The sequence below is a fragment of the Xenopus tropicalis genome, chromosome 5 (genome assembly GCF_000004195.4).
Source record: "Xenopus tropicalis strain Nigerian chromosome 5, UCB_Xtro_10.0, whole genome shotgun sequence".
Classification (NCBI taxonomy): Eukaryota; Metazoa; Chordata; class Amphibia; order Anura; family Pipidae; genus Xenopus; species Xenopus tropicalis.
Window position 1 is genome coordinate 99,098,829 of NC_030681.2, and position 22,133 is coordinate 99,120,961.

At 38.4% G+C, this 22,133-nt stretch overlaps 1 protein-coding gene across 3 annotated transcripts in view; it reads left to right on the top strand.

Moving 5' to 3' along the window:
- The window catches only part of dlgap2 (discs, large homolog-associated protein 2), a 252,368-nt gene that overhangs the window by 170,268 nt on the left and 59,967 nt on the right, over positions 1–22,133 (top strand). For all 3 annotated transcript variants that reach the window (XM_031902504.1, XM_031902505.1, XM_031902506.1), the window contains 2 exons: positions 6,178–7,247; positions 13,552–13,760. In XM_031902504.1, coding sequence (XP_031758364.1) covers positions 6,178–7,247; positions 13,552–13,760 — 1,279 coding nt within the window. The remainder of the gene's footprint in view (positions 1–6,177; positions 7,248–13,551; positions 13,761–22,133) is intronic.

A 22,133-nucleotide genomic window follows, 5' to 3' on the forward strand; every position in this document is an offset into this window, starting at 1 on the left:
CTTAAAAAAAAAACTTGAAATATTAAAGCAGCTTACTCAGTGGTAGCCAATTAGATATGATAAAAACAGTTTTGTTATAAAAGTGTTGCTTTAACAACATGCATTAGATATAATAATAATTCTAATACTTGGTAAGAATGATCCATTGTGGAATAAAAGGATATCATTCATACAAAACAGTTACCAGGGAAACAAAAATCCTTTATAAAAAGCTGGTGTTGAACAAAGTCAGTTTCTTATTTAAGGTTATTAATATAGCTCTAGAGTAATCCAGTATAAATCTAAGAAGACTGAAATGATGGCACATGAAGTGCAATGTCAGTAATGTCTTGTTTTTATTCACTGTATATAGAATGTTATGTAATATGGCTGTTAGCTGTTTATAAGGTTCAGTACAGATTTAGCCATTTCACTACATTGTTTGTGGTGCTGGTGTATCTGAAAAAATGTACAATTGAAATTTATTTTAAAAGTTTGACTGATGAAGGAGGTTTAGTTCCTGGTTCCCTGGAATCTGGTGTTGAAGTCAGTGGCATATGGATGTAAAGGAATGGGATAAAGGGGACCAAGCTCGGACTGGCAAACTGTGGGTTCTGGCAAATGCCAGAGGCGCTGCTGTAAGATGCCATGGACAGTCACTATTTACTGGGCTGGTGAGGTGCTATTTGGGCTTCTTGAAGTGCTAGAATTTTGAATTCCAAAAGTGGTATAAGGAAAGCTGTCTAACCTATTAAAATAGTAGCAGTGCTGGGATGTAAAGCAAGAGGGGTCATTCAGGAAACAGAACACAGAGTGGAAAGTAGATGCACATTTTCAATATATGCACAATTTATTTGGTTTCTGTGGGACTATATCTTGTCTCTTTAAGTGTTATCATTTGCTGGCTTATTAAGCTATAAATAAAAGTAAGCTTTAAGATTATCAATATATATCTGCCATGCATTAGTGTTCTGCAGTTTTTCCCATAGTGAGTTGCACATTGAAACCTTTTATTACTTGCATCAAAATGTGCTCTTTGCACTTCTGTATAGTTGCACTTGGTGCCACTCAGTCCTTCCTGCCCTTCCTAATTAATCAGGCGCTGCTATGCCTATTGATTCAGGGGAACCCTGGAGCTACTGCCACCTCCTGACCAGGCAGTAGCTCCAGTACCGTTTCATGCCCAGGGTCAATAGGTGCAGCACACTTGTGCCAAGGAATCGGGCATAGACGTCACTCACATAGTGAATACCAGAAATAATGCCAGACTGAATTCTGTGCAAATGAGTTTGATTTCCAAGGAAAGATGCATTCATTTTAAAGCATCAGGCACATCGCCCCCTTGGTGCCGCAATGATGCTGAAATTCTGGGAACACTGCATTGTGGGGAAAATAGATGAAGATGGTGATTGCGCACAAAATTGCACTTTGCTCATAGCACTTGTGGACGTAATGAGCCCTTCTGTATGTGTAGGATTCAAACCTATTACAGAGTATACTGTATATAGAATCCCACTTCATTTCCAAGGGGTTTTTTTTTCTAAGTGTTCTGTAATACTGTCAATGTAAAGGGAATTGCTACACACATTCACACCACAACTTGGTTTCCAGGGATACAGAACATGAATGTAGCTGCAATTACATTCTGTTTATAGATTGTATAAATGGTTTACTTTGAGGATATTTTAATGAGAAAACATAACAAGAATAAGCAAAATATATAATGGGCCTTCTATTATGTTTTAATTATGATTTTTTTTCTGTGAGTTTGAGATTTTACAGTCTACATAAATGAATCCTGTAATTGAAAGCCTAAGTGAATCATAAAAAAATCATAACCATAAAGGGCACAATCAATTATATATAGTAGATGTTAAATTATTATTTTAAAAGGTTAAATAAGACAAAAGAAAATGATAGGAAGGGTGTGTCAGTGTCAAGAGAAACTGCATCCGCTGGTGATACTCTATAGTTAGTGGTATAACTAGATGTTACTGGGCCCCACAGCAAATGCAATTTAGGGCCCCAAAACATTGGTAAGTTGATCTATTCTTCCAAGATATACCAGAATTGCCCATTAATTAGGGCCTTATTGGGCCCCTTACACTCATGGGCCCCCCTGCAACCACAGGGTCTGGTTCTTCTGTGGCTCACCCTTCCCTATAGTATGAATCTTAGTCAATTTTACTGTAACTAAAGAAATGCTCCAGCAACAACAGATGTAGCCGAAGTGAACCTGAGACAGAAAAAAATGGCATTTTTAACATGACAATTTATTATGTATGTATAAAAAAAAGCTAACTCTTGCACTTAAAGGGGCTCTAGGCCCCAAATGAATTGAAATATTTCATTAAATGGGTTTAATCATGCAGTGCAGTTAGTTGGTTGCCATCTTTTAGAGAGCCCAATGGCAGGTGACATCAAAACACATACCAAGTTTTTAACCTACTGTTTATGCCAGTTTGTGCCAGTACAGATATGGTATCTGTTATCCGGAAACCCATTATCCCGAAAGCTTCGAATTACAGAAAGGCCATCTCCCATAGACTCAATTATAAGCAAATAATTCTAATTTTTAAAAATGTTTTCCTTTTTCTCTCTAATAATAAAACATTATCCTGTACTTAATCCAAACTAAGATATCATTAATTCTTATTAGAGGTAAGACAACCCAATTAGGTTTTATTAATGTTAACATTATTTTTAGCAGGCTTAAGGCACAGAGATCCAAATGACGGAAAAAGCCCTTATTTAGAAAGTCCTAGGTCCCAAGTATTCTGGATAATAGGTCCCATACCTGTATAGGAATTCTGTGAAGTAAATAGAAAGGCTTGTCTGAGGTTTCCCCGTGACATGCCCTGTACATAGACCTACACTGCATTAAAATGATAGCCATGCTGTTTTTAAACGGCTTAACCAATCACTCAGGATTTTATCAGAGTTGGTCTCTAATAAATCAGCACATTTAAAAAAATGCCTAAAGGTTTTGATAAATATGTAAATTCATTAAAACCCTTAACTGAATGCCAGGAATTTCTTCCTGACAGTGCGGAATCTTAATAAGTGCGACAAAAATTCGAATTTATTGGAATCCATAAACTGAAATTTAGCATAGGAAGGGGCTAAGTGTATAATTCCATATGATACAATGTTATGGCTGAAAGAGTGACATGGCCCCTATAATATATCTTTATTAACCCCTAAAATATATGTAATTTAATAAAAACTAGGTATCATTAAGAAAATGAAAAATGCATATGATCAGATTATCTTTCTGAAAGATTCAAACAAACTGAAGCAAATTTGCTTAAAGATTTACAGAAGGGATTTTCTTCTTTCTACTTTATTCTTTTGATCCCCATGTTATCTTTTTTTCTCTCTTCCAGTTGCATCTTTTGAATCCATTTTTCTCTCCAACTTTCCCTCTCTAGCCCCATCCTTCCCTCTCTCTTTCATGTTTTGTCATTTTCCCCCTGCAACTCATGTAACATTTCACCACTGTCCAAATGTCGCTTATAAAGTAATAGCCTGTGACAAATATGTTGAAGGAAAATGCTTATCTTTCATTAATATTTAATAACAGTATCATTTTATTGCAGTCAAAAGGTTGTGACTAAAGAAAAGATGAATGTGAAATAAAGATAATCACAACACGACTTTGGAGTTTTCAGCAGAGCATGTAAAAATGTCATGTTAAGCAATGAAATACCTCAGCAGCACTGCTCATGAACTCTGTGACACAGGATATTTAAATCAACCTGCGGGTTAACTCAAGAAATATAAAATGAAAAAAATGTATTTTTCTTGTCATATGGTTTGAACATTATGTAGAACAAATTATTTAAAAGATTACTGGTATAGCATTAGATTTTTTTGAAAAGGTTATAATATTGTGAATATATAAATACTAAGGGGCACATTTACTAATGCATGAACATCCGAAAATCGGTCGAATGCGTTTTTTTCGTAATGATCGGTATTTTGCGATTTTTTCGTAAATTTTTGCGACTTTTTCGTAGCGTTATGACTTGCGCAAATTGTCGTGACTTTTTTGTAGCCTTCGTGCCGAGTACAAAAGTTTCGGATTCATTCAAGCTTCAGTATTGTGACTTTTCTTGGGCCAGGTTGGAGCTGCAGAGTGCCATTGAGCCCTATGGGAGACTTTCCTTGGGCCGGGTTGGAGCTGCAGAGTGCCATTGAGCCCTATGGGAGACTTTCCTTGGGCCGGGTTGGAGCTGCAGAGTGCCATTGAGCCCTATGGGAGACTTTCCTTGGGCCAGGTTGGAGCTGCAGAGTGCCATTGAGCCCTATGGGAGACTTTCCTTGGGCCAGGTTGGAGCTGCAGAGTGCCATTGAGTCCTATGGGAGGCTTCCAAAATCATGCAAAGTCTGAAAGGTTTGCCCGCCGTTTACGAGCGCTCAATACGGAAAAGTCGCGACAATATACGAGCAAATCGTAATGGCTACGAAAAAGTCGCAACAATTCGCACAAGTCGTAACGGCTACGAAAAAGTCGCAACAATTTACGAAAAAGTCATAACGGCGACGAAAAAATCACAAAAAATACGAAAAAGTCGCAAAATGTTCGTTTCCAATCCGAATTTTTCCCATTCGGATTCGTGGATTAGTAAATGTGCCCCTAAGTATCTTTCATTTTCAGTATATTATTACACATTTGCAGTACACTTTATTTTTTTATTCTGTATTTGAGATAAGCAGCATGAGGCTCTCCATCTGTTACTGAACTACTATTCCCAGCTATGGCTTAAAAAAATTGTGACTTTTATATTCAGCAGCGTCTGAAAACCCAAATGCTGCTCATCACTCAGGGCTATGACAGACCAGGAAATAAGTTGCCCATAATAAATCTCCTCTACTGCAAGCAACTAATCTCCTGCAAATGGCTTTCGACTGGTGATTATATAAATCGCAGTGGGAAACATAAGAGTCACTTCGACTTCCAAAGTCACCCAAAGTTTCCTTGCGAGAAAACTTTAGGCAACTTCAAGAAGCTGAAGTGATGCACATGTTTTCCCTCTCGTGTTTTACATTATTACCAGTAAGTGAGCATTTGGAGGAGATTAGTCATCCGTAGGAGATTTATCACATTCTGTAGATTAAGGGCCATGGCCCTTAGGGAGATTAGTGGCTTGCAGTTAATCGCGGCTACCCGAGATGGCTCTCTGTAATGCCCTCCCACCAGCAAAAAAGTGAATTGCTGGTGGGTAGGCATGCGGGTCGCGCAACATTTCCTCCTGCCAGAGAAAACATAGCAAATGGATGTGTATTATTATAATAACTGAATAGTAATTCAAGTAAAATTGTTTTATATTGGAGAATGTTGAGGTAAACATACACCTGTTCCACCCATGGGCCAAGAGTGCCAACGGCTTCTAGGCCCCAGTGACTTGCTTAACACAAAATTGTTATTAAACTCAATCTTTAGCATATTAACAAAAAACTCTCCATCATGTTAATTTATGGGAAACACTTGATTGCATTGAAAATCACAGTTATTTTTACAAATTTGACTTTAAAAAAACTTTTGAATAATAAAAATAATAAATAAAAAAAAAACATCTCCTATTTTACAGATACAGTGAAACCTCAATTTTACATCCTCTGCTTTTAAGTTTTCCTGCAGTTGACACCATTGTTTTGTGGTCCCACTACTATATAACACACAATAAACTTCCCTGATTTTACATTTTCCTGGATTTTGCATCATTTTTTTCTGGTCCCCTGAAAAACTTAAAATGAGGATTCTACTGTACTGTAAAAATAAAACAGAAAAGGCTAGAGAAAGAGAATTTCAAAATGGGTTCAAAAACACCAAGGCTCCAGAAAGCAAGTATGATATTGTATAGACTAAAATTAGGGCACATTTATCAAAGTGTGAAATTGAATCTCACCGCAGTAAAATTCACCCAGTTTCTATCCATTCTTATGGGAGTTTTAGAAGCGTATTTATCAATTAATGAAAATTAGATTTTACTATTTTATAAATATGCTTCTAAAATTCCCATAGGAATGAATAGAGAGTGAGTGAATTTTACTGCAGTGAGCTCTAATTTCCCACTTCTGCCCCTTAATGAATCAGAAAATAAATGTTACATAGCTTCACGCCTCAATATGTTGTCAATAATTTATTGCAAACATATATTAAAATATATATAATATTATTATTTTGTTCCTTAGATCAACAGCAATACTCATGGTCACCTTCCCAGCAGTTCAATGAAGAAAAATATTCGCCCGCCCTTAGGAGCATGAAAGGATTATCTGGTAGTCGTAACCAATCCCAGCTATGCTCTGGACATACATGTGGTCTAGCTTCTGAGGATTGTGAACATGTGCATGACCATGTCCATCATGGGCAAGAGCCTAGGCAATCATATCTCCTTAGCCCGACAGAGAGCTGTCAAATGGACCATCACCGTTGCTCACCACGGAGCTCCATTCATTCAGAATGCATGATGATGCCTGTGATGATGAGTGATCATATGTCAAGTAGCACTTTTCCCAGGATGCACTATAGTTCACACTTCGATACCCGAGATGACTGTGCTGTGACACATACTAGTAGCAGTAAAATAAATAGAATTCCAGCTAATCTATTGGATCAATTTGAAAAGCAGCTTCCTCTACATAGGGATGGATTTCACACCTTACAATATCAAAAGACATCCACCGCTACTGAACAACGAACAGAAAGCCCAGGGAGGATAAGACATCTTGTTCATTCAGTTCAGAAACTTTTTACAAAATCTCACTCTTTGGAAGGTTCATCAAAAGGAAATGTCAATGGTACAAAAGGAGACAGCCGAGATGATCACCATCATAGTCACTACTCAAAGCATAGCAAGAGGAGTAAAAGTAAGGAACGAAAACCTGATAGCAAGCATAAATCTGGGATGACAGGTTGGTGGAGCTCTGATGATAATTTGGACAGTGATAGTACTTATCGAACATCTAGTGTAATGAATAGGCATCATGCTGATCACATATCTCATTGTTATCCTGAAAATCTTCAGGGCCACTTTGGAGATCTTTCCCTAAAAACATCTAAAAGTAACAATGATATGAAATGTTCCGCATGTGAAGGGCTGTCCATGACACCTGAAGGTAAATTTATGAAAAGGAGTTCCTGGTCTACACTTACTGTAAGCCAAGCTAAAGAAGCTTATCGCAAATCATCACTGAACCTGGATAAGCCTCTAGTTCATCAAGAAATCAAATCTTCCTTGCGACCATGTCATTACCTTCAGGTAAGGTTCTGGCTCAAACTATTTTCAAACCAAATTTATTTGCTTCTAAACTAAAAAAGGGGATTATGGTTATATTGCTTACAAACTAAGAAATGGGGTTACAGAGGGTTAGAAAATGTATAAATGGCAAGTCAGAATATCTAATGCATTTTTTTAATTGTGTATTGTTCTGTAGGTACAGATTCAGTGCCTGTTGTCCTTAATAATATTTCTCCAAATAAATAGATTTTTCTAGATACCCTTGCCTTTCTGTTTACAGGGCCACTGTACCGCCTCTTTTATTTTTCCTATGTTGAGTTTTGTCTAATAGATATATTAAGTAGCAAATATGCAGTTATTTTGCTCTCCTTCTTTGTTATTCCTGTTTTTACATTTAAAGGTGTTTCAGCCTCGAATAAGACACCATTAATTAACTCTAAGGGCATCGCCAAATGCCACTGAAGACGCGGGTGTCTTATGATTGCACCTTCTCTCCATGGTTCTTTTGTTATGCACTGTTTACAGCTGGACTTTTCATATATACACTATAGGGCTCATTTGTGAACCCAAATGCAGCTTGCAAAGTGCAAAAAAAAACCCTGCAGTCGGCCATTTTTTTTTTCTCTTTGCACACTGCGTTTGAGAGGCAGGCAGGAGGAGGCATGATGTGCAAGGTATGAAGGGTGGTGGTACAACAAATACATTAAATACAGTGAGAAGCAGAGGGAACTTTAGTCCCAAATACATTAAATGGAATGAAGATTTTATCACAGCAGAGATCAAAAGAAATTCAGTGGTAGACATACAAATAGCACCCAAGAAGGAAAAATTTGTCTTTTAAACAGACAGTTTTCAGATTTTGTCGTTTTCCCAGCATTTTTTTTATGAATTTGCCTTTAGCTCTTAGTAAATCTGTCAGTGCCATCAAACCCACGAGCCTTGGAATAATGATTTTACCAGCAGGATTTTGCATTTCATTTGCCATTTCACTTTAAGGGCATTTCCTGAGGGAAATTTTTTTCAGGACAAGCTGGGCTTTCTTATGTTTTCTATATTTTTGTGTAATTCCACTTCTGTAACAAGATTTAAGGATCTAAATACCATCTTCTCCAGCTCCTACTCATTACTGGTCAGCAGCAATCCGGCCCACACACCAACAGGCCCAGTAAAAAGAGGTCCAACAGGACTGGGGCCCACTGGGTCTTTATCTAGTGCCCTGTTGGGGCCAGTGCAACCCTGTACCCCAATATCCCAGTTTGGGTGCCAGTGTGTATGTGCTGTTTGCTGATCACCAAGATGGCTGCCAGGAACAGGTGGGGACCAATGCTGTCAAGCAGCTCTGTAGTTCTGGACATGCTATGGGGGCACAGATAAGTTGGGGCTAATGTCAGTGAAGTGATTAAAGAGGGGGCACTGCTGCTTAAACTAAAAATTTGCCTGGGAGGCTTTACTTTTCCTTTAAATAAGCATGTTTACAATATATTCACACAAAATGTTATTATTGCCTCATTCATTAAGCTAAAACTAGCATAATCATGCAAATGTGAGGTAAAAACTTTTTATAAATAAGATATTGAACTTTTTTTTAATCAGTGTTTTACTTGTTTATAAAATGCTAATGAGGCTTTTTGCACCTATTGTTATAGACAGAGACTTATCCCCTAACAATAGTCTGCTAATCCCCATTAATATGTTAATGATCCCCCAATTGGGCCCTTACCAGAGGTGTGAAATGGAGACTGGGTGAAACAAAACAAAACAGAAGAGCTTAGAATTGATCTGACAGAGTTACACTGAGCTTTACTCCATTTTGAAAATTTTGGGAAAAAATTTTGTTAAAACGTTGTATAAATGTTGTTTAAACGACAAATTCACAAAAGTGTCTGTAAACTGTCTTTCTTTCACCAAAAACGGAAAAATGGCAGCTGAGTCGGAATTTAAGCGGATTTCTCTTTGTGAATCTGGATAAAGTGTTTTCCACCAGTTTTTCCACCACTTTTACTCCAAAAAAGGGCTCGCTCCACTTTTGTGAATTCCCCCCATTGAGTAGGAGAAACAATAGCTGCTGAAAGCAGTTCTAATGTGTTGTGCTGGCTCCTTCTGAAAGCACAACCTCAGGCATAATTTAGAAACAAAGTATAAAAATCATGACAGAATCTTTTTAAATGGACACAAACATCAAGAAAGGTGTTTTTATCTGAAAAACATGCATAAGGCTTAGCGAATGAGAGAAGATTTGGAAAATAAATTCAATATTTAATTCTGATAAAATTACAGCTACTTGCTGCTTGCATATTTTCTGGTACATGTGGGCCTTTCTGCTTTCTTCTAAAGCTGTGATTTGAAAAGGTGTGATTGGTTTAAAATCATAGCTCTGCATCCTAATGATTTGTTTGAATATGATGAAAGGATGATTTAAAAAACCCATGAAAGCACATGATTACAGTATCTTTTCTTTTCTCCCCAACCAGTAAAACACAGGTTTGTGATTTAGAGGATCACTCATCATACCTGTGTAGACAGCTAAGGTTAAATTAAATGCAGTCAAATATATTCCCTTGTCCAAATAGAAAAAAGTGGTTATATCCTTTTACAATTTATATAAAATAGTATAGCAGTACACAAAAATAAATAATGGTTATCTGTAGGCAAGGCAAAATCTTATAATAAGATATTTGCAGCCAAGAGCCATAGCGGCCTTGCAACAGAAATATTGTTTAATTCTTTACTTAATTTGAACAAGGCACCAGGGCCAGATGAAATACGTCCACTTTCATCTGTTATGGTACTTATGGATCGGAGGAACCTTTTAATACAGTGCCAGGTAAACAACTGCTTTCTAAACAAACAGCTGTTGGTTTGTAAATGGATAGGAAACTGGCTAAAGGATTGTGTACCGAATGTGGTTGTCAGTGGCATATTCTCTCCTTGGAGTAGGATTCTTAGTGGGTTCTTGGTTTCCCACCTGTCCAGTTTTTGCCCTGGCCCGGCCTGGGGCTGTCTGGGTCAAAACTGCCTGCCCAGGTTTCCAAATACAGGAATCCCCCCTTATTTATGTGGTGATTGAACTTAGGGGCTGGTATTGTAAGTAATGTATCAGTGTTTTCAGATGACACAAAACTACAAGCCCAATTAATTCCATTCTTGCAGCAGGATCTGTACAAACTGGCACTCTGGGTAAGTGGCAGATGAGATTCAATGTCAATAAATGTAAGGTCATGCACCTTTGGATGTAGAAATATGTAAGCTACTTACACCCTAAATTGGATTGTGTTAGGCAAATCCTTGGAGTCAGGAAGGATGGGGTTTTTCAGCTTCCTCTAGACCAGTGATCCCCAACCAGTGGCTCGTGAGCAACATGTTGCTCCCCAACCCCTTGGATGTTGCTCCCAGTGCCCCCAAAGCAGGTGTTTATTTTTGAATTCATGACTTTGAGGCAAGTTTTGGTTGCATAAAAACCAGATGTACTGCCAAACAGAACTTTATGTAGACTGCCAGTCTATTATTTATTTAAAATTAAAAACATTTACAAAGCAAAACAAAAACATAACATATCAAAGTAAAACTATATTACAATATATACATTATTCACAAAGAAAAGGTTGAAGACCAAGGAAAATCAAAATTTACTTTTCACTCTCACTCTGCTTTCGTGCATCATTTGTTTTAATAAATATAAACTCTCTTAAAATTTTCCATATTGTCTGATCTATTGAATTGTTCTCCTTCCCAAAAGATTTCATATACCTCATAGACCACAGATGATACCACATAACAGAAAAAATAATAAACACCCGGTTAAAGTGATGTTTCTTATGGATAATGCCAGCATAATCGTTAGTGCATACATTATAAATACCCATCACCCTAAGCACCCCCTCATACAAACTATTGGAAACACCACAACCCACCAAGAAGTGCTCCTGACACTTCCTAATTACATGGCTTAGATATTTCATATTTCCCCTTACATACAGTTTGCCCTGCAGAGACAGCCAGGCGTTATCGTAAAGCTTTGCAGGGAGTCTTACACAGATACTTCAGTACCTCCCCCAGGGCCTTACTGGTACAGTCCCTAATAGACAAAGGTACAGTAAAGTAGGACGTTAATACCCTGACATATATCTGGAAGAACAGGCTATAGACTCGAGCATAGAAAGATTCTGGCAAAGGGAACACACAGGCCACATACAGAAACAATTGAATCTGAAAAGTCTTAATAAGGTTAACTCTTTCCCTATAGGTCAGCTTCCACCCTTTCCAACGCTGAACTTTTGCCAAACCAGTATCCAATTTCTCTTCCCAATTTAGCCTGGCATTATCTTCCCTCCCAAATTTAACCCCTAGTATCTTAATTTGAGAGGGGGCAATGGGGAAGGCTCTTAACGAAAAACTGGGGTCATCCTCCAGTCTCCACAAAGCTTCCGATTTTTCACTATTGACCAGAGACCCTGAGGCCTCCGAGTAACTTCTGATGCAACAGGATACCCTCTCCACCTCCTCAGGCTTTGAGATAACCACTGTCACATCATCCGCATAGGCTACCAACCTCAGGCGTTGCCCACTGGGTGCACAGATACCCTCCAAGTTACCTTCCTGCAGCGACCAGGGTCTATCAAATAGCCAATAACAGCCCTTATTTGGCACCCCAGGAACATGTTTTATGCTTGTGTTGCTCCCCAAGTCTTTTTACATTTGAATGTGGCTCACGGGTATAAAAGGTTGGGGATCCCTGCTCTAGACCAATGAGCAGTTAGGCAGGTTTCATTTAGATTAAAAAGTTGAACTTATAAATGTGTCTCTTTTCAGCCTATATTACATTCATCTCTAAATATTTACAGAAAAAATAAATGGAGGGAAGTACCTTTAATTTACCCTTTAAATGAAACTCAGGTTGAAACGGTGGAGGGGAAGGTAAAATAAAGTATATACCGACATATGGAAAAAATAAGAGGGGATGAGCCCAAGAAGCAAGCAAGGAATAATGCTACAGAAAAGTTTAATGCAAATAAAAAGTGAAAGAAATCACAGGGATGCAAACCATGTGAGAAAACTAAATAAAAAACCAGGGGGGGGATGGGAAAACCAAAACATAGCTTTAAAACATAACGTTTAAAAACAGACTTAACCTCAGTAATACCTGGATAGAGAGACATTGGTAAGTGCAGAAATATTTGATTATGGGTTTCTGCTGTTGCCCTCCTGGACATAAACATAGGTATACCAAAGTCATTTTTTCCTTATCATCACAGCAGGCTTATATAAAATATAAATATTATAAATAGTCTAGGCAAATTTATTTTACCAAAATGTTCATTCATTTATTGTACTTTTTACAAAGATTTGGACTGTAGTGTTTATGTAAGGAGCTACAACTGCAACATTACTTACATTTCTTAAGTGCATCCTTCCACATTCAAGTCAGGTAATAGGTTTAGTTCTAAAATACATAACCATTAACGGAAGTAAATCAAGCTGTGTCTCTCTGTTCTCGGGGACTTAGCAAGAGCCAGTAAGAGCAACAACATTAAACTCTAGGTGTGGTAATGATAAGCAAAACAAGAGTAGCAACAAAAATAAAATTGCTATAATTTCACTCTTTTTTAACCAAAGTGCATTTTGACATGCAGTAGAGCGAAAACTCATTTCAGTGTTAATAGTAAAAAATATGTTTTTTTACTTTGTCCATATTAATCACAAGCTTTCATATATAAAGAGAAACTAATACTTTACCAAAAAATCAGCTAGAAAGATTAAACCTTGTGGGATTTAGGGTGTAGGGTTCTTCTGCAGTCCCCTGAATTTCTGCAAGTCTCACAAGTCTGCAATGTCCTCCAATATGCGTGCGCCCCAACAATAATGATGAGCGAATCTGGCCCATTTCACTTCACTGTAAAATTGGGAAACGACAAGAAAATTTGGCGAAAACTCTGCAGCAGCCTGTGTTTGTCACTGCTGTATTCATGATGGGACTGTGGGGTAGGCATATAGACAGCCACCCCGCAACGTGCAGTTAAGGGAGCATTCTGCACTTCTGCACTGGATCTGCGTTCTGCAGTCAGACCCCCACACAGAGTTTCTCTCTAACGGAGGCAAAATAAACTGAACTTAGAAACCATTTCAATACATGAAATCACAACCTCTATTGTGACAGAAAATTAAAATAACACTATTAAGGCTTGTGTAAATAATCAAATAGCATTATTATAATAATGTGGTGGCAAAATATCTTTAAAATGTTTTACACAAATTTTCTAAAGGAGTGAATAGAAACCTGTTCACTGGATGCATATTGTCAGTGTTTCTTTTGCACTTTTATTGCCAGGTGCCTCAAGATGAATGGGGAGGGTACCCATCAGGTAGCAAAGATGAAGAGATTCCCTGTCGGAGAATGCGAAGTGGAAGTTACATAAAAGCCATGGAGGAAGATAGTGGAGACTCTGATACAAGCCCTAAAACATCTCCTAAAATCTCACCAAGGCCAGAGCCTTTGTTAAAATCAGTCGGACAGAGATCCCATGTGGAGGTTCAGAAGTAAGTGTTCTGCTCACCATTTAGTTAAATTCTTCATTATTCCTAAAATGTAGACTATTAATACTTACCCACTTTAACCACTGTATGTATGCATAATTTCCCTGCTGAGTGTTTTATCATGCAAAGATAAGTAACATAATCTCCCAGCACAGTTGTCATGTTGGGGCAGTAAGGTCCTGCATAAAATGGGTTAAGTTGTCAATTTAAAAAGTCTGTTTAGAGCCCACATTTGAGGGAAACTCTTCACAGTAGGGGGTAATTCACAAATACCCCCTAAAAGACACTGAAGACAGACTGTCTGGCTAGGGGACTGTGAGGTGTGACAGGGCCAAATGAATCAACGAGGTAACTAAATTATCATACCTGTGTTACAGTGGAGTGGTCTATCTCTCTTAGCTAATATTTCTTTAGGCCCATAAAATAAATATATTTTACTAAAGATAAAAATCATGGTGCCCAGTCATTAGCTTGTAGCTAGAGCTCCCCACAGACTCCAAACACTCCCATGTTATGATGATCCATTTTGGGATTATCCAATATTCTGATAAAACCAGAATAATATGTGTTAAGCCTGGTGTGTTTGGTGTCTGTGAAAAGAGAATTCCATTTCCCACATAATGCACATGGTTCCATAATTCTGGTGAATACCCATAAGTATGTAAGCTAGTAAGCTAGCTGGAAAATAAAATGTCACCTGAACAGCCAGTTACCTAATGGTGACCCGCCCTCACCTTTCTCATTGGATGGGGGCATGACCTACCTTGTAGCCTGTATATCAATGGCCCAGACAACTGGGAAGATATATGCATTTGGGGACCGAGCTGCTCGGGAGGTATATGCTGCTATTTCTTGTATGCCATTTTGTAACCTTAACTGTTTTTATATAATATATGCACTGTCCACTTTGGATTATTAAATATAAAATAAAAGTTTGTCTTTGTGCTCTAAATGAACCTTTATGCCTTATGCAGAGTGTGTATGTTAAATGTGTTTTAACCCCTTGCTAGTTAAAAGTGTGTCTGCTTAACCCTTTGTTTGCTTGCGGGGAAGTTGTGTGTTGTCTGTAGACTAACTTGCATTGTCTGCTGGAGTGTCTGCTAGAGTGCTTAGCTAGAAGGTCTAGGGTGATTTGCCTCTGTGAAACGTCAGTGTGCAATAGAACATCTAGACTTGGGTGCGCAGTGGTGGCAGTTATTAAGTTTAGGTGGGTTGGGGCTGTTTGGGGTTGATTGCATGAGTTAGCGAGAAACTGTGTAGTTCATGTGTTAACCCTTACAGTTGCCCGCCTCATCACGTAAGTCTGTGGTGGCGTTCATGACAACAGTAAACTTACTAGGATTACTTCCTCAGATATTTAATAGAACACGAAGGGGATATTAATATATTGTTATGGTCTGTAAAGAGGTTGGATATGCTATCAGTAATTCTGGAATCCAGAACTCCCATGATGTCACTGTGCTCTAGAAAAATCTTTGTTGGTAATCTGAAAAGTAAAGAGTACCAGCAAAGAACAATTATTTGCACAGATTAACATCATATTTTAGCAGTCTAAGTGCTCCTGCACCGCCACAAGCTGCCATGATTTTGCACATCTGCACCCTGCTCTATACTTTTCTGAAATGCTGCTGGTCTCTGTGCTCCACTCCTAAGTGTGCCCCATGAATACAGTGCTGCTTTAGTGCCTTTACTGTATTCAGGCTGTGAGTGGGGTGGCACATTACAGTCCCACCCCTTTATGTCATTCAGACGTTCTAGTTAGGGAGAACCAGGGAGGCATAGGCAGCAACGAGCCAGCATACTTACCATCTTCCCTATGGCACAATGCTTGCTTCTGAGGTCATAGTAAATGATGTGTTTCATGACAAGAAAAAAGCTCAGATTAAAAATAGTTTGACTATAAAATCGACTATATTTCTGAATGGTTTACAGAAGATATTAAGTTCTGCAGCACAGATTTTTTGTAAAAATATAATAAAATATATATTTTTGCATTACCTTGTTATTGATTTTTTTACTAGACATATACCTATAAACACTATAATGCACCCATGGGGTTAGTTTCAGACGACTGACTCTCCAGTAGCCCACTAGGGGCCAGACACACAGACACATTTGAAAACTTAGTAAAAGACCTGGCTACCAGCAATTCCCAGTAGCAGCTGTTTGTCTCTAGGAGAATGCAGGCTAACTGTTTTGTATGAATCAGGTCTCAAGTCAAACAATATGAATATATGTCCAAAAAGTCAGTCACCACCACCATGCCCCTTACAAAGTAAATGAAGCAGCTGAAATTTAATGGAAATGACCATAAAGCATGTGCTCACCACTTAACATTAAACTTTTAGTTGCAATGAGGGTGTGACCACAACATTTATACAGAGAAGACACAGGGTCCTCTGCACTCCCCCATTATGAAAATATATATAACATTAATGGGGATATGTAATAAAAGAGTTTGCCCAGGAGCAGTAACCCATAGCAACCAATTAGCAGGAAGCATTTACTGGTCACCTGTTTAAAGGCGACCATCATATTGGTTGCTATGGGTTACTGTTCCTGGGCAAACTTAGTTCCTTTTATTACATATGGGGGTAAGACATTCTGTGCATTAAGCCAATAAGAAGTGCCCACCCCTTTAAATAAAATAGCAATATATTTAGTAGACTGCTGAAATCAAGAATGTGTCTTCATTGTGGTGGGAATATAGGTCTTGTCACATTGATCTTCCTGCTACAATTAAGCGCCTTAGCCGTACCATAGCTGCACAGCAGAGACCTTTCAGCTGTTTACATTTTTCTCTAAGCTGTCAGAACTTTAACAGAATGAAATACTGATTTATACAGTATTTACTTTTCTATTGTGCCGTTCCTTTAGATATCAGAAAATAATGGAGAAATGAAAAAATGAGCTGATAAGTGAGTAAAATGACTAAAAAAGTAGAGCGTAAACAGCACTCCAGTTACCAATTAGATGAGAAATTGTATGAAGTATTTATTGATCTTTAGGTCATTGAATCAAATGCCCCATCTGCTTATAAAACTAGCAGTGTTGGATGGGGGATTTGTTGTTGATTATCAATCAATGCTTTACACAGCGTTTTCATTTAATTGGTACCTAGAGTGCTGTTTCTCTTTGCTTAGAGAATAAATATTTGTGTATCTAAAACAGCAAGCTGACAAGTCACAATTGCATTAATCATTTAACTTGTATATTATGTATTAATGCATTAAATAGCATTTGAATTGCTTTTTCAAGGCTGCATATTTGGTGGGCACTGTATAAATACCAGCACCCAAGGCTTTGGGGAAGAGAGTAAGGTATGAAAGACAATATATACAATAGAACCCCCATTTTACATTTTTTCAGGGGACAAGGAAAAAATAAAGGAAATGTGTTAAAGCAACTCTCTTCATGTACTGAAAACATATATACATATACTTGAATACAATATTTACTGCGTTAATGGTAAGGGTTAAGCCGTGCAAGATTTCTGTGACAGTCGGATGCAAAACCAAAAGCAATAAATGATTTGTGCATGGCTGTATGAGGTGCAGACTAATTGGAATGCACTTGTAAAGAGTAATAATGTCCCCCTGCAAGTGTTTCTTTTTGGTTTGTTTAATTTTTTTTTTACCAGTCTAGTTGCAGTTCTCAGCACTCACTCCAGCTCATTAATATCCTTATTAAGGACTGGAGCCAAAAACTGCACATACTGTTCTGCTTTGTTTGCCTTTGATTCCATTGGCTAGCAAGATTCAGCCAAGAGAGTTTAAGCAGTGCCAATGCACCTTTGTTTACTTTCACATGTCCTAGTTTCTTTTAAACTTGTTCCTGGGTCAACAAGCTATCATAAGTTAATAGAAATGGTTCTACTTAAAAATTAAACCTTTGTTAGTTGGTTCCCCTATTAAGAAAACTGACAAAAACAACAGTTCAGTATTTCTGTTTTCCCTGCTTTCATCAAACAATTTACCTCCCTCTGATTCTAAGGGTCCTAAAGTTCTTGCTTAATTTTTTCACTATTTACATATTTCAACAATAACTTCAGATCTTATCTATTTTATTCTTTGCTGTAATGCCCTTTTCATTCTTTTGTCAAAAAGCTTTTTTTTACATGTTTTATTGACCTTTTATGCCTAATAAAATTAGCAGCTGTCCCAGCTAACTTGAATGCCTTAAATGCAACGATTTCTTCCCAACCTCAACATTAACCTTTGCTTTGCTATGACTTTCCTTGCTCACAAGGGGAATATACTGAAGGTATTTGTGTTAAGCAGCATTTCAAATACATTCTGTTTTCCTTCTCCTTTTCCTGTGAAAATCCTTTCCCAGTTAATATTTTGCAGAGATGCCCTTATACTGCAAAGGTTTGCACATTCAAAGTGTATGGGGTAATGTAATAAAAAAATCTCACATCTACCAACCAATGAGATGTTTTCAAACAGTTGACCAGTAAATGAAACCTGCTGATTGTTCGCTATGTGTTAATAGGCAATTAGCAAACTTAAGACCACTACTACCTTATGTCCGTAGTGTCTTAGTTACTGCCGTATACATTTGTCTCTATAACCTAGTGTAATATAATAAAAAGTCTTAAGTTTGCCTACATTCTACATGGTGATTGGTTGCTATGACAAGCAAACATACTACCATGCCAAATATAACCACCATAACCTTAAAGGAGACCACGTTGTTATTATTACTGTTCCCTAAATGCTTACCCACTCTAGAACTGTAGATAAAATTGGTGTTTTTACTACATCCAAAAGATAAATGTTGAGTTTGTGTGGTTCACTGGCAGAAAAGGATCTGTGTGATTTTTATACAAAAATAAAGCAGGCGTTCCCATCCCCACATAATTGTTGCTAGTAGAACTGTTTATTAATACTATACAGTTTCTTTCAATTAAATATAAGAAATAAGAGATATGATAATAATATATATGATAAAATAAGAAAATAAAAGACAAAACAGTATGAGGATTTAAAGAAAACTTCCAGTGAATTAATGTTAATTTCAATGCTAAAATTGGATAGGCTTATTTGGGGTTCTTCTCAGAACTAAAAGGCAAAGGATAACCCACCCACAGTAACAAGTCATCATCTACCAGTGGTGGGCCTTGGGCCGCTCATCACCCCTCCCACTCTTCCTTCCTATGGTGGTTTGTGGGAAGAAGCAGTGACAAGCCGGTCGGGGAAGGAGCAGTGACAAGTGGGTTGGGGAAGGAGCAGAATGAAGCAGTTATGAGCCAAGCTGGCAGATGATAAGCTACAGAACCCCTATTCCTAGTTCCGATCCTGTCATTTACAACATTTATGTCTTGCTCACCAGGAAGAGAAGATGCATTTTGTGTAATAAGGTTCCCAGTAAATAATGTGATTTTCATTCATCACACGCCCACTGCACAGCCTTCCCTATACCCAAGGCTATTCAGTTTAGCCAAGTGCAGCTGGGTGCAGACTTTGAATGATTCAAGTAGGATTCTTGATTATTATACATTACTGTGATTATCCTTGATTATCCCTAAATGTTTTGTATTCATATTAGATGTTCAGATAAGGAAGCAGTTAATTAAATACTGATGGATTCAATGAAGAAAACTACAGCAGAGTTGAACAGAGAATGGCAAAGTACAGGGAATGGGATATCTTATTACATTAGTCTCTCTAAAATATGGGGAAAAGGCACTAAAAGGCATTAAAATCATGTGACTGGAAGGTAATTGTAGCCAAATGCTGCTGTTCATCAGTAAATACATCTAGTAACATTGCACTAAATGAATTAACTTAGTAACTTCATTGAGGTAAAAAAAAAAAGCACAGGACCGAGAAGAAGTGTAATTCAATTAGATCTCTAATAGAAAGATGTAAGGAGGAGTTGTGGCAGTGACCTGGTAGCCCTGGGCCTGTTTTAAACAACAAAACTGACTGCAAATACCAGATCCTAAATCCCTATCACCCGCCAATTATTTAAATGACAGCTGACAGTAAAGAAGGAGCAATTCCAGACAGGAAGACATGGTTAAGGGTTATTAGCTCTTGTTTATACAAGCAAGTTTGCTGGTCAAATTTAGTTAATGTCAGTTGGTGTATTTTATTCGTTCCTGTTTACTAGTTTTCATCGTTCTTATACTTTTAAAAAAAAACACAGACACAGAGAGAATCACAGTATTTTCTTATTTTAGCAATCATTTGCAGCAACTAGTTTTATTAAAGAAACAGTAACACCTAAAAATGAAAGTGTATAAAAGTAACTAAAATATAATGTGCTGCTGCCCTGCACTGGTAAAAGTTGTGTGTTTACTTCTGAAAGTCTACTATAATTTATATAAATAAGCTGCTATGTAGCCATGGGGGCAGCCATTCAAAGGAGAAAAGGCACAGGCACATAGCAGATAACAGATAAAACACTATTGTATTCTACAGAACTTATCTGTTATCTGCTATGTAACCTGTGCCTTTTCTCCAGCTTGAATGGCTGCCCCCGTGGCTACACAGCAGCTTATTATATAAATTATAGTGTTACTGTAGCAAACACACCAGTTTTACCAGTGCAGGGCAACAGTGCATTATATTTTTATTACTTTAAAGCTCTTTTATTTTTTGGTGTTACTGTTCCTTTAAGAGCATTGGCAATGGGTATGATTTCAAGCACCTTTGATTTTTTAGCAGCCCAAATGCGCAAGGCAAATTGTCTAAAATTACCCATATTGACTTCTATGGAAATTGCTAGTTCATGTTCTAATGCAGGGGATTGTCTCTTGGAAACATGGCAGTTGCATTTTCCAGCTTACGAACACTTAAACATGCAGTATAGGGTTATTGCCACAGCAAGCAATGGGGTTTATTTTAGGTATTGTTGTCACTGTTCCTGAGCTAAAAGAAACTGATTATGTATACTTAAGTTTACAGTGCAGTTTTGGGCTCCAGTCCTTAAGAAGGATATTAATGAGCTGCAGAGACGTGCAACTAAACTGGTTAGGGCTCTGGCACACGGGGAGATTAGTCGCCCGCGGCAAAACTCCCGGTTCGCGGGCGACTAATCTCCCCGAGTTGCCTACCCCTGCCATCCCACCGGCGAACATGTAAGTCGCCGGCGGGATGGCAGACGCGGCGGCGCGATTTCGCGCAAATCGGCGAAAAAGACTCGCAAGTCTTTTTCGGCGATTTCCTGAAATCGCCCCGCCGCGTCTGCCATCCCGCCGGCGACTTACATGTTCGCCGGTGGGATGGCAGGGGTAGACAACTCGGGGAGATTAGTCGCCCGCGAACAGTGAGTTTTGCCGCGGGCGACTAATCTCCCCGTGTGCCAGAGCCCTTAAGGGGATGGAAGATTTAAACTATGAGGTGAGACTGTCAAGGTTGGGTTGTTCTCTCTGGAAAAAAAGGCGCTTGCGAGAGGATATGATTACTCTGTACAAGTACGTTAGAGGGGATTATAGGCAGATAGGGGGTGTTTTTTTCCCCCCAAAAAAAACGATCAGCGCACCAGAGGCCTCCCTTTATATTAGAAGAACTTTCATTTAAAGCAGGTGGGTTTTTACGTTGAGGGCAATGAGGATGGGGTTAAAAGTGATGTTGTGATTCTGTTAATGAGGGGCTTGGATGATTTCTTGAACAGGCATAATATCCAAGGCTACTGGGATACTACAATCTACAATTAATATTGATATTGGGATATATAGTTTATGCACAGTATATAAGTGCATAGATAGGTAAGTATAGGTTCATGTGTGTGCTAAGGTTCACTTTTCAACCCAACTTAACTATGTAACTATGATGGCTAAATTTCTGTAGGGACCCCAAAGAATTAGGCCCCTTCAGGATGAGTTCCCCTTTAGACAGGCACCATGAGGGTGGCCTTATGGATATGGACGCCTAAAAGATGTCCTAGATGTTTATGTGTAAAAAGGGAGTTTCCCTGTTATTCAGCAGCAACCACTAGGTGGCAGTGTGCTGTAATATAAAAAGAGATGACACCAATTTTGTGAAGGGCTTTCTGCCTGGGACCCCCTCTGTAAGGAGGTGAACAACAGGCTAGTGTTCTAGTACAGGAGGTACTGTAATAGGTCACTCTAGGAGTGACAGGCAGGCTAGAGAGAACGGGCAGAGAGGGGTTAAGACCCCCCAGCATTCATGGCTGGAGTTCAGGACCTGTAGTGTGTAGTAAGAGGAGCCAAGTCAGCACCTGGGAGTGTTCCCAGTGAAGGGGCCCTACGCGTGGACCGGGGTGAGTTCCTAGGTGGAAGCATCCGGCGGGAGTACCGGGGGTAGCCCAAAGAGAGAGTGTGTGACTTGAGCCATCTGTGTGACATCCTCTGAAGTGTTCTGCCTGTATCAACAATAAACAAGTTCATCTAGTTCACCATTTTAA